The sequence below is a fragment of the Theropithecus gelada genome, chromosome 3 (assembly GCF_003255815.1).
Source record: "Theropithecus gelada isolate Dixy chromosome 3, Tgel_1.0, whole genome shotgun sequence".
Lineage (NCBI taxonomy): Eukaryota > Metazoa > Chordata > Mammalia > Primates > Cercopithecidae > Theropithecus > Theropithecus gelada.
In genome coordinates this window covers 64,769,004-64,786,152 of record NC_037670.1, presented here as the reverse complement: position 1 = coordinate 64,786,152, position 17,149 = coordinate 64,769,004, and the positions used below count along the sequence as shown (strand labels likewise).

Below are 17,149 nucleotides of genomic sequence, written 5' to 3'. Positions count from 1 at the left end.
GGGTGTTCCCTCGAGGTAACATGTCATGGTTCTCTGGCTGCTTTAAAGCTTTTATTGCGTTCAGATTTTAGAAGTTTAATTATGGTGTGGTTTAATGTAGATTTCTCTCAGTTTATCATATTTAGTGTTTGCTTAGCTTTCTGAGTCTGTAGGTTTTTGTATGTCTACAGTTTTAGGAAGTTTTTCAGCCATTATTTCCTCTCATACTCTTTCAGTTCCACTCAGTTTCTCTTCTCTTTCAGAGAGTCCAGTGACACCAATATCAAAATTTTTATTTTTGTCCTACGGGTACTTGAGGCTCTGTTCACTTGCCTATCAATCTCCTTTCTCCCTGTTGCACAGATTGGGTGCCACACACTGATCAGCTCTCAGGTTCAGTGGTTCTCACCTCTGCCATCTCTATTCTTCTACTGAGACCATCTAGCGAGCTCTTGTATTTGCGTTATTGCATTGTCCATGTGGTATCCATGTGGTTCTTTTTTATAACTTCCTTTTCTTCATTGAGATTTTCTGCTATTTTGTTTGCTTCAAGACAATTTACAATTGCTTGTTGAAGGCATTATTTTATTCATGATGGGTGCTTTAAAATACTAGCTAGGTCACTCCAATATCTGATTTGTCTCAATATTGGCATCCATTGTTTTTCTTAACTCAAGTTGTCTTTTCTTTCGTTATTTTTATAATGGTGTTTTTCAGTTGTCTCATGGGTATTTTGAGCAATATAATAGGAGACTTTGAGCCCTATGTAAAAATCTTTTATTTTTGTGGGTAGTTGTTGTACTTAGGCTTAACGCACAGATCTGGGACCCCTTTGTGTGCTGTGGTTCCAATAAGAGTTTAATTTTGGTTTATCTGATGCATCAGGGACTTCCTGATGCTGCTGAAAGGACAGATGAGATTTCTCCAGTCCAACTGCCTCCATGTTGGGGAGATGAGCCTCCAGCAGTTGGAGAAGAAGGGGACTTCTTAGGATCCAAGGTCTTTGTTGCTTCAGGAGCCATCCTGCTGTGGGGCAGCCAATGTTTTCAGGCCAGGTCACTTGTCATTGTGGAATACTCCTTGCCCTGTCTCCTGGGTGTTTGTTGTGGTTCCTTTACCCTTAGGGGAAGAACAACCATTTCCCTGGCTGTTCATTATCAGTGTCATCCCAGCTGATCCCCCCTTTGGTGTGGCAGAGCCAGCTTGGTTTGTTGAAAGGACTCCTGGTCCTTCCAGAGAGGCAGCCCAGTTAGGCTACCTTCTGTTACTAGAATGTTAGAAATGTGAGGTCTTCTGAGTGGGGAATTTAATATGTGTGTGTGTGTGTGTGTGTGTGTGTGTGTGTATTCTTTATCTGTAGTTTTAAAATATTTTACAGATCTTCTAAATTTGTTGCATTAATAATGTTATTCAACCTTTTTACCTGGTATAGCTGGTGTTCACTGAGTATTTACTATGTACCAGGCCTGGTGCCAAGGTATTGGAATACTAATTTGTCTTAATACTTACAAGAATCTTTATCCCTGTTTTTATTGAAGGCTGAAGCTGAGACTTCAAGGTTTTTCTCTGTTTGCTGTACTGGCTGCTTTTCAGCTCCTGTGCCGCTGTGAGGGTCTCCTAGTGACCCTAGGGAGATGTGGTTAGACTCTGAAACCCTCCTTAAACATTGTCCCTTTGGCATTTAGACTGCTTTCAGTATTAAATGTAATAATATTGCAATAGACATCTTCATGGAAATAGCTTTATATTTTATTTAAACTATTTCCTTAGGATAGAGTCCTTTTATCTTGAGAGAGTAAAGCATGTGCATTTTTTATGGATCAGTGACTGTATTTTTCTGATACCAAATTACTTTATAAAAGTCTTATGCCAGTGTACTCTGCCAGCAGCAATAAATGAAAAAATATACCAATTTTATTCTATCCTCAATAGTGTTGGGTACCATAAAACAAGTAAGTATTAGTTGAGAATGTATTTTTGAGGAAGAAATGTGGGCAAGCATTGATTAATTAGGTCAACATATATTGGGGACATAGGCTCTACCCAGCAGTGACTCTAACACTGGCGAGACAGGGTGAACAGGCAAGTAGTCCCTGGATGGACAGAGTCAAGGAGAGAGGTCTCAGAGAGCTCACCTGTGATATGAGGGCATTGGAACTTTTCATGTTATTGAGGAAGGTATCAGCTGGCCCACAGGCAGATCTTTGCTCTGGTGGCCATGTCACATACCGTCCTTGTTGGAATATTTACCTTAATATAACAGCTGAATAAGAGACATATCCAAATATGCTTGATGTTGCAGGCTAATTCCACCTTTTATATTGTGGACAAGCTAAAAGCTTTATCAGAAACACTGCTGGAAATGTCCAGCCTTTTCCAGAGAAGTGGAAGTGGCCAGATGTTCAACCAGCTGCAGGTGAGTGGTTGGTCTCTGTCACCGAGGGATAGGGAGCTACTGCTAGGGCATGTCCGAGACATCAGGGCTGCCCTGTAGAGGATTCTACAGAGTCACATCAGGCATGGTGGTTCTAGTTGACTCATATAATTGACGTAAAATTAGAGATGTGTGAAAACATTTTGTGAATTTTCAGTATTTTACCCATGCAAGATGGTATCATCATGAGAATGATTAATAATTTGTTAATAGTAACCTGTTCTTTAAATTCTGTATTAAGCTTAATGCTTTTTAGATTGTTTGCATACTTTTGAATTGTAGGTCTATTCAACAATCAATGATAATTTCCTCATATTCTGTATTGACAACTTAATATTTTAAAAAGGAACAATTTACAGTTTAGAATGGCCTAACTCCATTAGACCCTGACAATCATTAATGTAAAACTTTAATTCAGGTAGATCACCTAATAATTTTTTGGGCATTTGTGTAACTTCAACTTACCTTAACTCTGATAGGATGAGAAAATATGCCTGCATTTTAATTCATGTTTAATTTTTCATTAACCACCAGGTAAGTAGTTCAGAGTACGGACTCAGGAGCTAGAATCATTTGAATTTGATTCCCAGTTCAACCCCTGCCACCAGTTGTGTGATCTTGGACTAGTCACTGAAATTCTCTGTGCCTTAGGTTTCTTCCCTGAGAAATGAGGAAGTGATAGTAGTTATGAGGTATAAATGGGCTAGGATACATAGAGCCTTTGGAATAGGTTTTGACACAGAGAAAATGCTACTGGGTGAGTCTGAGTTTTCCAAGAAACAGATGCCAAGACAGGATTACATGTGCAATAATTTTATTTTGGGAAATGGCTGCTGAGCAAAGGAAGAGGAAGCTAGACAGGCTGGAAGCAAGGTTGTCAATGGTGATGCAAGTCTGACCCTGAGGAAAGCAGAGTGGGAGAGGGTCGGGTGGAAGCATCCTGGTGGACCCTGCAATTTAATGGACATCAGATAAGGCTGAGAGGGAGTCACAGAGCTAAAGTCCGTTATCAAGGTAGGGGTCCCATGTCAGTGGAGTTCTGTGGCTTCTGGGAGTGGGCCTGATGTGGTGGTAATTGGTGAGGGACAGCCCGTGGGAGACATGGCCTCAGGGCAAAGTGCCATGGATTCAGAGTGCAGCAGTGGGACCTGCCATTTCCGTTTCCTGCAGTTGGAGGTCTGCGATGTTCATTCTCACAACGACCATGGCCATATGTATTAGCTAGTATTGTAATCTTCTTTAATTTGCTTGTGCATGGATTAATCTGTTAATACAGACATCAGTGAACCTTTGCAGTTAATGGGACAGACAGTATTTTAGACTGGATAAGGTCTCTGCTGCAACTATATATATTGTGTGCAATAACATATCACACAATATCATAAGCGCCAAGTCGAGAGTATACAAAGATCTAGGAGAACATAAAGCAGTGCCTAACTCAGCCTCAAAAATTGGGCAGCTCCTTGTGAAGTCTATGGTGTACCTGAGTACTAAGTGGCCATGTCAGAAATCAAAGTCACATGTCCAACCAATTGAAGAACTTATCTTCCATAGGATAAGACGGTGTAAATTGTTCCTCTATTTCTTAGCTTTGGGATCATGCTCAAGGGAACTTGCAGTGCCTTGGGTTTGTAGTAGTCGATGTCTATGTTCCAGGCCTGGTTCCGCCACTAGATGGAGTGGTTAGAGCCTCTGGGTAAAGCCCTAACTTTGCTCTGCTTCCCTGCTCCATCAGTAAAAGACAACAGTAACCTCACGGGGATGTTGTTGAGATTAAAAGACATGATGCATAATAACTGCCCTGCACATTGACTGGCAAATAGCAAATGCCCAGTGAAGGAAGATAAATAAGATTCCAAAAAAGAAAAGCAAACACCAAACTTTCATAATAAAGTCTTGTCATCCTTAGACAAGATTAGTTAAAACCATCACATGTAGGCCGGGCGCGGTGGCTCAAGCCTGTAATCCCAGCACTTTGGGAGGCCGAGACAGGTGGATCACGAGGTCAGGAGATCGAGACCATCCTGGCTAACACGGTGAAACCCCGTCTCTACTAAAAAATACAAAAAACTAGCTGGGCGAGGTGGCGGGCGCCTGTAGTCCCAGCTACACGGGAGGCTGAGGCAGGAGAATGGCATGAACCTGGGAGGCGGAGCTTGCAGTGAGCTGAGATCCGGCCACTGCACTCCAGCCTGGGCGACAGAGCGAGACTCCGTCTCAAAAAAAAAACAACAACAAAAAAACAAAAAACATCACATGTAATAAGGTGAATGTGAGAAATAAAAGAGCTAATTACAAAGGGTACATATTATTTGAGAATTCTTATCTGGAGCTCCCGTGTTATCAGGTTATGTGCTGGACCAAAATCTGGATAGCATACAAATATTCTCTAAGAAATTGGCAAATTCCAAAATTAATTCCCAGTCATTGATCCTGAGGCAGAGCCTGGATACATCAGCATCTTTCCCTCTCAGCTTCTTGCTGGTTTTTGTATGTCATAAGTGTGGGGCAGTGCAATGCAAGTACATGGATATCATTGGCAAAATAAAGGGGCAAGATGTCATTAAGTTGATGAAAAAATCTTGGAGAACTCTCCACAGTAAACGATTTGTCTCCAATCATTGACAAATGAGGCAAAGTCACAACCATCAATAGTAATGAAAGAATAATGGTACAGATGAAGCAATGAAAGATGTTTCTGAAGATGAGTAGCAAAGCATTGAGAGAGGGTTTGGGAAATTCTGAAATCCTTCCTCAGAGTTTTTATAATGATGACCCTCTCTTTATAACTGGCCTCTGAGGAAGGCCATGCAAAGGAAAGGAAAGAATCTTATAGAAAGTAAAAGATCACTATATAGGTTCGTTAGAAAATTTTGCCAAAAACAAACCACTTCATTCATTCTTTGTTTTTAGTATTAATACATAATTACAACTACAACATAAATTTTTGTAATTGTTGATTTTGTTTTTCAAGGTAAAGTCCTAATAAGATGTTATCCCGTTATTTATTGTGGTGTTTTAAAACTTCTTTTAAGTGGATTCAGTTTATATGCTTTGTTCCTTTGTAATGAAACTTTGAATAAGTCTAATAGGTATTATTCAACAATATGAAATAATGCAATTATTTTTGTTAAGCTATGTTATTTTTCTTTAGGAGGCCCTGAGAAACAAATTTGTAAGAAACTTTGTAGAAACGCAGTTGCACATTGATGTAGACAAACTTACTGAAAAACTCCAGACATACGGTAAGTGTGCTGATGGATGTGGTAGTGTTCTTCTGCCTAAATGGCTCTGCCACTTAGGTGGGTCCTCCCCCTTGGGCCATGATGTTGCTAAGTGACTTCCAGCAGGTCGCTTTTCCTCTCTCAGTTTCTATTTTCTTTTTTTTTTTTTTTTTTGAGACGGAGTCTTGCTCTGTCGCCCAGGCTGGAGTGCAGTGGCCGGATCTCAGCTCACTGCAAGCTCCGCCTCCCGGGTTCACGCCATTCTCCTGCCTCAGCCTCCCGAGCAGCTGGGACTACAGGCGCTCGCCACCTCGCCCGGCTAGTTTTTTTGTATTTTTTAGTAGAGACGGGGTTTCACCGTGTTAGCCAGGATGGTCTCGATCTCCTGACCTCGTGATCCGCCCATCTCGGCCTCCCAAAGTGCTGGGATTACAGGCTTGAGCCACCGCGCCCGGCCTCAGTTTCTATTTTCTTATCTGGATCCTGAAGGGCTTGAACTAAATACACCCCAAAGTTTGTTCATGCCTGAAGTTTTTTTGATTCACTGATTCAGGACTTAACTACTAAAGAACCTAGTTAAAAAGGAAGTTGCCTGATTCAAACACAAGAACTGTGAATTACAAAATAAGTTTATAAAAGAAATTATTATTATTGAGTTAAAAGTAACTTGAAACCCATTGATAGATTTGAAAATGAGAAGCTCAGATAAAAACATTACATATCAGTAAACATTTATTGTACCTCTGCAATTGATGAATCTGTGAATTCATTTAGGCGTTTTAGCAAACATTTGCTGGACACACAAGGAAAGCCAGTTCCATGAAATAATCCAGAAGGGCATAAACTATTCCTGTTCCACCATGCAGTGCAGAGAAGAAGATGACTGTGCTTAGAAACTGCAACACTGTGGCAAAATCAGCAATCAGGGCCCTGCCAGAGAAACTCTCAGCAGCCTAACCCAGTTGGCAGGGACCTGGAGTCAGAGGAAGGATGGGTGTCAGGCTGTTCCAGGTCCCTGACTCTGTCACACTCTGCTTGTGCATGGGAAAGGGTTTCGGATCTGCCTTACATATGAAAGTCAGAAGAAGGCAAGACAGTTTATGAGACATAATATAGTACTTCCCTTTAAAACAATTTCTGGTGAATGTAATACTTAATACTACTTCAGAAAGGTTAATCATATTTTAAAATGTTTTGTATTTTAAATGCATTACATATTTTTTTTCAATTAATTAAAACACCTTTAAAAAAAGAAGTAGCACTGGAAAGCTTATAACAGCGTCCCCATCATCTGTTGCTGGAATCAAGGACTTACATGGGTCCGAGAGATCCTGTGTGGAACACAGATGTCTCCTGAGTTTGCATCTACCGTGGTGCTAGTGTTAATGCAGATGTCTTAGAGTGTGAATTGTACCTGAGCCACGTTTGTTCAACACGTTGCTGCTTAGCCGACACTACTTTTGAATAGGTTTTCCCACATGTAAGCTTCCATTGTAAAATTAAGAGAAAGTTCCCTAGAAATTTAGAACTTTTCCTACGAGTGTGTTGGGACACAGAATATGAGATTCACATGGAATTTTGAGATCCATGAAGTGTGATCCTCTCTTCTTTCTCCTCCTGCCTGATGCTGGAGGTTGAAGACCATCTCATCCAGGTGAATGTTGGTTATTTTCTCCCACCTGTACAGCCTTCCAGGAGCAGGCACAAAGTGGGGTCAGGCGTTCACGGGTGGGGTGGTGGTGAGGAATTGATCACTGACTGGATGCAAATCTCCTTTTGTAACTTAGCTAACAAATGAACTCACCTTACTGCATGCACCCTTTTAAAATTTATTCCAGGGGTCATACTCACTTTTCTTCATCCTATAATCAGTATCTGGAAACTGAGGTGACTATTTGGAGATATATTGATGCAACTTCTGGGAATATTTGCCTAATTATGCTGTCATTTTTATTCATTATCTAACTTTTATTTTATTTTTATTTTTTTGAGACAGAGTTTTGCTCTTGTCGCCCAGGTGGTAGTGCAATGGCGCAATCTCGGCTCACTGCAACCTGCGACTTCCGGGTTCAAGCACGTCTCCTGCCCCACCCTCGCCAGTAGCTGGAACCACCGGCACGCACCACCATGTCCGGCTGATTTTTGTGTTTTTAGTAGAGATGGGATTTCACCAAGTTGGCCAGGCTGGCTCAAACTCCTGACCTTAGGTGATCCTCCCGCCTTGGCCTCCCAAAGTGCTGGGATTACAGGCGTGAGCCTCTGAGCCTGGTCTCATTATATAACTTCAAAAAATAACTTTTTGCTTTATTACAAAAAGTATATATGTCCGTTGTAGAAACATTAGAAAATACAAATAAGCCAGAAAACAAATCCACCTATAATCTTATCACAGATAGCTATTTTAAAAGCCTCAGAGTTCTTTTTTAGATGAATTTATATGTACTCATATGAAGATAAGTATATGTATTTTCACAAAAATGATTAAACTGTTCATATAATTTTGTTACCTGATTGCAAAAAATTAAGATTATTATAAAAGTTTTTTGTATCCATAAATATTGACTGTTACTAAGAAAAAGTCCCTTCATCTAGCTTTACCTTCCATTTCACTCCATAGTATGAATTTAAACTTAGGAATTTCTTTAGGATTAGTCGTTACATATCTAACTGATATACCTGTGGTAGTATTTCTTGATTTATTTGTTACAGGAATTATCAATTGATTTCCTGTTCTGAAAGATGCAGATTTAGTTTTGTACTACATCATTTCCCTGATCAGTTGCTAATATGACCCACTATACTAATATGACCATTTGCTATGCTAATATGACCAATATGCTCCCACTATGCTAATATGACCATTTTAGTTGTCATAGAACAGTATGAGGAGATAAATGTTGTTCAGTGCAGAGCCAGGCTATGCATTATAATGACATTCCCGTATTTACCATGTCTCCCTTTTCCTAGAGTTTTATGCTCTCTTGCTATTACATGAAACACTTGTTCTCCATTACTCCCACCTCCTGTGTGCCAACACATCATCTTTATGTTGAGTCCTTTTGTCTGCAAACGCCACCCAGACCCCCTACCACGCTCCACCTGGGCAGGCTGCCCGCTACTGCCAGTACCCGGCTGCTTTCCTAGGAATTCTCTGCTCTGCTGTCCTGGGGTGGATACCATGATTCCTGGGCTCTATGTCCTCCTTTTTGTTTTGTTGTCATGTTTTGTGGGTTCATATTAATCAGTGTCGTCCTGAAAAAGAGAATGAGAGAAAAAATTCCTGAGTGATTTTACTCAGTAAAGTAAAATTACATCTGAATGATATGCGGAAATATCCCCTATTTCATTACCAATAATTTTGTATCTCTTCTTTCTCTCTCCTTTTTGCTTTTAATCAGTCTTGTCAGTCTTTTAATCAGTCTTTTATTTTATTTTTTTATTATACTTTAAGTTCTAGGGTACATGTGCACAACATACAGGTTTGTTACATGTGTATACTTGTGCCATGTTGCTGTGCTGCACCCATCAACTCGTCAGCACCCATCAACTAATCATTTACATCAGGTATAACTCCCAGTGCCATTTCTCCCCCCTCCCCCCTCCCCATAATAGGCCCCGGTGTGTGATGTTCCCCTTCCCGAGTCCAAGTGATCTCATTGTTCAACTCCCACCTATGAGTGAGAACATGCAGTGTTTGGTTTTCTGTTCTTGTGATAGTTTGCTGAGAATGATAGTTTCCAGCTGCATCCATGTCCCTACAAAGGACACGGACTCATCCTTTTTTATGGCTGCATAGTATTCCATAGTGTATCTGTGCCACATTTTCTTAATCTGGTCTGTCACTGATGGACATTTGGGTTGATTCCAAGTCTTTGCTATTGTGAATAGTGCGGCAGTAAACATATGTGTGTATGTGTCTTTATAGCAGTATAGATTTATAATCCTTTGGGTATATACCCAGTAATGGGATGGCTGGGTCATATGGTATTTCTAGTTCTAGATCCTTGAGGAATCGCCATACTGTTTTCCACAATGGTTGAACCAGTTTACAATCCCACCAACAATGTAAAAGTGTTCTTCTTTCTCCACATCCTCTCCAGCACCTGTTGTTTCCTGACTTTTTAATGATCGCCATTCTAACTGGTGTGAGATGGTATCTCATTGTGGTTTTGATTTGCATTTCTCTGATGGCCAGTGATGACGAGCATTTTTTCGTGTGTCTGTTGGCTGTATACATGTCTTCTTTTGAGAAGTGTCTGTTCATATCCTTTGCCCACTTTTTGATAGGGTTGTTTGTTTTTTTCTCGTAAATTTATCTGAGTTCTTTGTAGGTTCTGGATATTAGCCCTTTGTCAGATGAGTAGATTGCAAAAATTTTCTCGCATTCTGTAGGTTGCCTGTTCACTCTGATGGTAGTTTCTTTTGCTGTGCAGAAGCTCTTTAGTTTGATTAGATCCCATTTGTCAATTTTGGCTTTTGTTGCCATTGCTTTTGGTGTTTTAGACATGAAGTCCTTGCCCATGCCTATGTCCTGAATGGTATTACCTAGGTTTTCTTCTATGGTTTTTATGGTTTTGGGTCTAACATTTAAGTGTCTAATCCATCTTGAATTAATTTTCGTATAAGAAGTAAGGAAAGGATCCAGTTTCAGCTTTCTACTCATGGCTAGCCAATTTTCCCAGCACCATTTATTAAACAGGGAATCCTTTCCCCATTTCGTGTTTTTGTCAGGTTTGTCAAAGATCAGATGGCTGTAGATGTGTGGTATTATTTCTGAGGGCTCTGTTCTGTTCCATTGGTCTATATCTCTGTTTTGGTACCAGTACCATGCTGTTTTGGTTACTGTAGCCTTGTAGTATAGTTTGAAGTCAGGTAGCGTGATGCCTCCAGTTTTGTTCTTTTGACTTAGGATTGTCTTGGCAATGCGGGCTCTTTTGTGGTTCCATATGAACTTTAAAGCAGTTTTTCCCAATTCTGTGAAGAAAGTCATTGGTAGCTTGATGGGAATGGCACTGAATCTATAAATTACCTTGGGCTGTATGGCCATTTCCTATCCATGAGCATGGTATGTTCTTCCATTTGTTTGTATCCTCTTTTATTTCACTGAGCAATGGTTTGTAGTTCTCCTTGAAGAGGTCCTTTATATCCCTTGTAAGTTGGATTCCTAAGTATTTTATTCTCTTTGAAACTATTGTGAATAGGAGTTCATTCATGATTTGGCTCTCTGTTTGTCTGTTACTGGTGTATAAGAATGCTTGTGATTTTGTATCCTGAGACTTTACTGAAGTTGCTTATCAGCTTAAGGAGATTTTGGGCTGAGATGATGGGGTTTTCTAAATATATAATCATGTCATCTGCAAACAGGGACAATTTGACTTCTTCTTTTCCTAACTCAATACCCTTTATTTCTTTCTCTTGCCTCACTGCCCTGGCCAGAACTTCTAATCAGTCTTTTAAACATGATTAAAACTTTTCACAGTGTTCAATACTTCTTATATCCTTTTCTGTATATTCCAACCTTATTTTACTTTATGCTTTAGTATGTGATTTTTTTTCTTACTAGTTTTTTAATTAACAAATTCTCTCTTCAGCTGAGTCGAATCTGCTATTAAACATCTCAATGAAGTTCTTCATTTCAGTTGTTGCATTTTCCACTTAAAATTTAAATTTCATTATTTTAAAATAGTTTTTAGCTCCCTGGTGAAAGTCTATTTTCATCTAATTTTGGACACAATATTCACATTTTGGAAGTGTATGTTGTGAGCTTTAATACTTGTCTGTTGTGGGTATTTTTTAAGTCTATTTTTCTCTTGTTTTTTGGTTATTTTTCTTGCCTTGTCTCCAGGAATATTAAGGATTAAGAAAATCGAAACCAGATATTATAAATGGAAAATTGTGGAAATAAATTTGAGTCTCCTGATAGTGCTATCTTCCTCTAGATAATGTTATTTTCTGGCTTCTGGCAGAGAGCTAGGGCAGGGCCATGTTCTCCTAATCCAGTTGGGGATGGAGTGGATTGATGGAGGTAGACTTCAACCTTAGTAGGGAAATTTCTAGTTTCTTGTATTCCTAGATAGATGCCCTATTTGGGTGGGGTGGGGGGTCTCAACTATAAAGCTGATGTCAATTAGGGACCATGTAGATCCTGAGTTCAAAGTCCCATGGACCACTGGAGACTCAGCCTCTCAGTTTTTGGCAGGACCAAATACCAGGCTTCCCAAGGCTCTCTTTTCTCTTGCATCTCTGACCTTTGAGCTTTTGCTGCCTTGGTATCTCTTTAAAGTCTTTATATAGATTTTCTTTTCTTTTTTAATTTCAATAGGGTTTTGGGGAACAGGTGGTGGTTGGTTACATGGATAAGTTCTTTAGTGGTGCTTTCTGAGATTTTAGTGCAGCCATCACCTGAGCAGTGTACACGGTACCCAATGTGTAGACTTTTTTAAACTTTTAAACTAAAGTCTTTATATAGATTTTTTAAAGGTCATTCATATTTTCTGATTGTTCTTGGCAGGAAACTTCATCTGCCCCACGTTGTCTTCCATTACTCTAAGTGGGGGTTTCCTCACTTTGGCCTTTCAATCTGAAGATGATGGCTCTTCAATTAAGGGGAGTTTTCTTGTCATTGTTTCTTTGATATTTTTACCTCTCTATAAAAATAATGCTATTTTAACTTTAGTTTATTTTAAAATTACTATTACTGTTTTCTATTTGTTTATTTTGAATTCTCTCTTTAATGTTGGAGGGTTTGCTTTAAAATTTGGTGACATTATGAGTGAGGCATAAAAGTGTTTTGGTGAGTAGAAGTGTTTTGGTGAGTAGAAGTTATTGTGACTCAGTTCACATTAGTAGTTCCCAACTGAGGATGATTGTGTCCTCCAAGGGGTGTTTGGTTATGTCTGGAGATATTTTTGGTTGTCACAGCTGGTCACAGCTACTGCCACCTAACAGGTAGAGGCTAGGGGTATTGCTAAACATCCTACACTGCATAGAGCAGCCCTCCACAACAAGGAATTATGGGCCCAAAGTGTCTGTAGGGCCTAGCTTGATAAACTCTCATTTAGAGAAATAGGATGGAGTCACCTCTTGAAAACACATGTCAGGAGGAGACACACTGGAATGTTAAATCCTCTGGTCTATTTCGGCTGATGCCTGCCATGTCTAGGACGCACCTGATGAGTCCTCAGGTGTATACACTGAATCAGGAACAATCATCAACTTGTATTACTATCTTGAGCTTGGCCTCACATTACTGTAGAATTTTATACTATGTTGTTTTATGTCAACCTATATGTGAACCCCAGTATTGTTTTGGCCCTTTCAGACTTAAAGTAACCTGTGTTTCTTTGCCACACGTCTTGTTCCATGGGCCCTGTGTGTTTTTCTTGGCCCCATTTTACTGGATACTGTGAGACGAAGCGACCCAATAAGAGCCGTGACTGTAGGACTCTCACCAGGGATTTTGCCCATTCGTTTCCTGTCCTCTGTAATCCATCTTCCTCACATAGCAGTGCCCTCATCATTTAGGTTGGGGAGTGTAGTCGAGGTCTCCAAAGTGATGGAACATGCAGTCAATACTAGACCACATTTTATTTTTATTATATCTAGTCCATTGTGCAGGAGCTGTTACCCAACAAGGATATTGCTTCTTTCCTCCCAGAGGAGGGAGATCTGCCTAGTGTCCTAAGACCTAAGAGTTTTTGTGTGGAGCTGCTTTTCTAATTTGTAATTAATGCCACATAATGTTGTTTTAGTCAACATTGATCTGCATACATGATGATGTTCCTATAAGGTCATAATGAGCTGAAAATTCCTACTGCCTAGTGACTTTGTAGCCGCCATCACATTGTAGAACAACACGTTACTCACTTGTTTGTGGGGATGCTGGTGGAAACAAACCTACTGCACTGCCAGTCATATAAAAGTCTAGCACACACAATTATGTACAGCACGTAATACTTGATCATCATAATATAACTACTATGTTATTGGCATAGGTATTTAATTCAATTTGGAGTGTATTTCATATATATGTGTGTATATATGTATATATATGTGTGTGTGTGTATATATGTGTATATATATATGTGAGTTAAGTGTAAAGCAGCCTCAAGTAGGTCCCTCAGGATGTATCCAGAAAAATCCATTGCTAGCGTAGGAGATGACAGCTCTATGTGTGTTAGTGCCCTGAAGACCTCCTTCCAGTGGGACAAGAGGTAGAGGTGGAAGAAAGTGATATTGATAATAATGACCCTGTGTAGGCCCAGGCTAATGTGCGGTTTTGTGTGTTAGTTTTTAACAAAAAAACTAAAAAATAAAAAAAATACCTGAAAAGTAAAACAAGCTAGCTCAAAGAATAAGGATATAAGGAAAATATTTTTGTACAGCTATACGATGTGTTTTGTATTTTAAGCTAAGTATGATTACAAAAGGGTCAAAAAGTTAAAAAATTAAAAAGTTTATAAAGCATAAAGTTACAGTAATCTAAGGTTAATTTATTTTTGAAGAAAAATTTAAAGAATAAATTTAGTGTAGCTTAAATATACAGTGTTTATAAAGTGTAGAGTGGTGTATGGTAATGTCCTAGGCCTTCACATTCACTCACCACTCACTGCTTCATCAGAGCAACTTCCAGCCTGCAGACTTTATTGGTGAGTACTCTATACAAGTGTATCATTTAATACCATATAAAATCTTTCACATCATATTTTTATTATACCTTTTCTATGTTTGGAGATTTTAGATAAACAAATACTTAACATCATGTTACAGTTGCCTACAGTATTCAGTACAATAACATTCTATGCAGGTTTGTAGGAGCAATGGGCTATGCTATACAGCTAGGTGTGCAGTAGGCTGTAACATCTAGGATTGTGTAAGTCCACTCTGTGATGTTCACACACAATGAAATTGCCTAATGCTGCCTTTTTATGCTGCATTTCTCAGAATGCATCCTCATGTTTAAGTGATGCATGGCTGTAAGATGTACCTATGTCTCCCAATTATATGCATGATAAGAAAGCTTAAAGCCTTCTCCAAAGCAGTTTCGATTCTGCTACTGAAAGATAATGAAAGTCACACTATCATGAGACCAAGTCACTCTTCACTGTGTTTAACATCTGCCATTTTATGCAGTTAAATTGTCTAACCACGCTTACTAGGCAAGCTTATAGTGCAGCCTATTCGAAATAACAAATGGTCAGCAACATACAGATGCAGTAGAAAAATGTCTCCAGTTTGCTCTACACTACAAAATTTAACAATCTCCACTTCTCCATTAAAATAAAGCCCCCCGCAATGCACAATATACTTTTTGGTTTTCTATTTTCTAGTTGTTCTGCTTACTTTCGTGCAGAAAAATTAATTAAAGATACTTAGTTGGAGCCTCGCTCTCTCCTTATAGCTGTTACATGATAATAGCTCTTACTGTAAATCAGGTTATAGTGTATATATAAACTTCAACTACATTTACTTTTCACAAAAATTTCATGGGTAATTTTCCTTTTCTTATGCTACAGATGAAGAAAGTGAAACTTTTACAGATTAAATAACTATCTAATGCGAAACAAGATAAATAGTGCAATTGCCATGGGAGCAAAGCCATGTCTTGTCAGCTTTGCAACAATAGTGACCTGCACTCCTGGAGCAGTGACAGCAGGGGTCAATGCCACTTCTATGTTCCCAAACCAGGTTACCCCAGCCCATGTCTTTTGTGGGTCTTGCTTTTTGATGCCTCCCAGGGCTATAATTGCCCATAAGAATATCCAAGTTTAGCCTCATACCCACACTATTTAGAAATCAGAAGAACCCTCAAGGGAATCTTCATTCACAGCAATTGCATATCCCATAAATACCAGTCATGACGGTAGCATTTCACAGCACTGCTATCTCCAGAACCAGAGACCTCAGTACTTCTAGCAGGTGCTAGGCAGTGTTCCAGAGCCCATGGAAGATCATGGCGTAAACATGATGAAATGTCCAAAGGAATCACTTTTGCAGCAACATTTTGAGGGCAATGAGACATAATTTTATACTAAAACAAATGAGTAGACTAGTACAATATAACATTTTCACACGCAAAAATCAGTTATTTCGTGGAATTTTCACCTTCTCAAGGCTCATCCAGGATCCTGTCTTTTTCTTGCACACCCTTGTATCCACCCTTCTCCCTGGGTGGAGTAGCTTGAGAAGTGCAATGCAACAAGGCACTGTCAGCACAGTCTGCTGGAGTCATCAGCCAAGGGCTGGTTCAGAGATGTGGTGCCATCTTAGAGAAGGAAATAGAGAAAGCAGACAAGAAATGGTAAGACTGCTGGTGTCAGCACTGGCTCCGCAACAGCCAGTCCAGGCCAGCTGTCCAGCCTTGGCCCTCTATGTTCCCACAGCAGATAAACTGGGGCGCTGAGTGTTTCATTTTGGTTGGGTTGGGGTGGGGCTGGAAATCTGGAAATTCCCCTACCACACAGGACATTGCTTTGATTGTGCTGTGTTACCTGAACTAATATTGGAGTCTTAGAGCAGAATAAAGGCAGTGGACTTTGTCTGCTCCTCTACTGAAAACAACTTTACATAGTGTATTAGTAACTGTGATACTAGGAAATAGTTATTGAGTGCTCTCTATGTGCCAGACACAGTGTCAAGCATGTTACATGTTATTCTACTTCATCTTTGGAAAAAGACCATTGAGCAGATGATTATCATTTCCCTTTCATAAAGAGGACAAGGATTAAACAGCCTCAGATGTCCACTGAGGGGTGGTGAGCGGACACCCAACTCCATCTGACCCATTTGCCACAAGGCCCAGTAGGCGGTGGAGATCCTCTGTCCCCATCTCCAGGCCAAATGGGCACCATGCCAAGATAAATTCTTTAAACCAAACCACATGACTTCTTGTTGAGTGAGGTGGGCTGGACCAGACTGCTAGCCACCCTCTAATCCTTCCATGTCAGTGCCGAGGGAAAGGCCTCACTGGTGTGCCTTGCAGTGGCTCAAAGGCTCAGAACTTTTCCAAGGAACTCTGAGATGCTGTGTCCCAGTTGGGGAACTCGGGGGACTCATGACACTCTGAGGCAGAAAATGTTACGCTGTGGATCCTTCTACCTCCTCTTTGATTGTGTCATCCAAACACCAAAGGTCCTTTTCTGCCTTAAACCTTAGAAAGTGTTGACTATAAAACTAAATGAGAAATTAAAACTGCTGTGCAATTACGTGTTTCTGCTATTGATGCGATTTGAAAACTCTGGCTTGAGCTATTTTCTTCTCACTGATTTTTCCAGTGAGCTTGTTTTATTCTTCTATGAATTCAGTTTGACGGTCTTAACTTAACCAGGCCCTTCAGGCTCTACCAAATTGGGAATTATGGGAGGATTTCTATGAGATGTGTGTGAGAGCTCCGATGGCAATAGTTAATTGATTTTCTGCTTTAGAGTTTACTAAATGGCTTTATGTCTTTTTTTATATTTTTTATCTCTCTCTGGAAAACAGTACCAAGATTTTCATTCTTTCTAAAATATAG

The 17,149-nt window shown here is 39.8% G+C and overlaps 1 protein-coding gene across 1 annotated transcript in view; it reads left to right on the top strand.

The window, feature by feature from the left end:
* Positions 1 to 17,149, top strand: part of ABCA13 (ATP binding cassette subfamily A member 13) — a 505,863-nt gene that overhangs the window by 157,790 nt on the left and 330,924 nt on the right. Inside the window, exons 28-29 of the mRNA XM_025379476.1 lie at positions 2,282 to 2,395; positions 5,568 to 5,658. Coding sequence (XP_025235261.1) covers positions 2,282 to 2,395; positions 5,568 to 5,658 — 205 coding nt within the window. The remainder of the gene's footprint in view (positions 1 to 2,281; positions 2,396 to 5,567; positions 5,659 to 17,149) is intronic.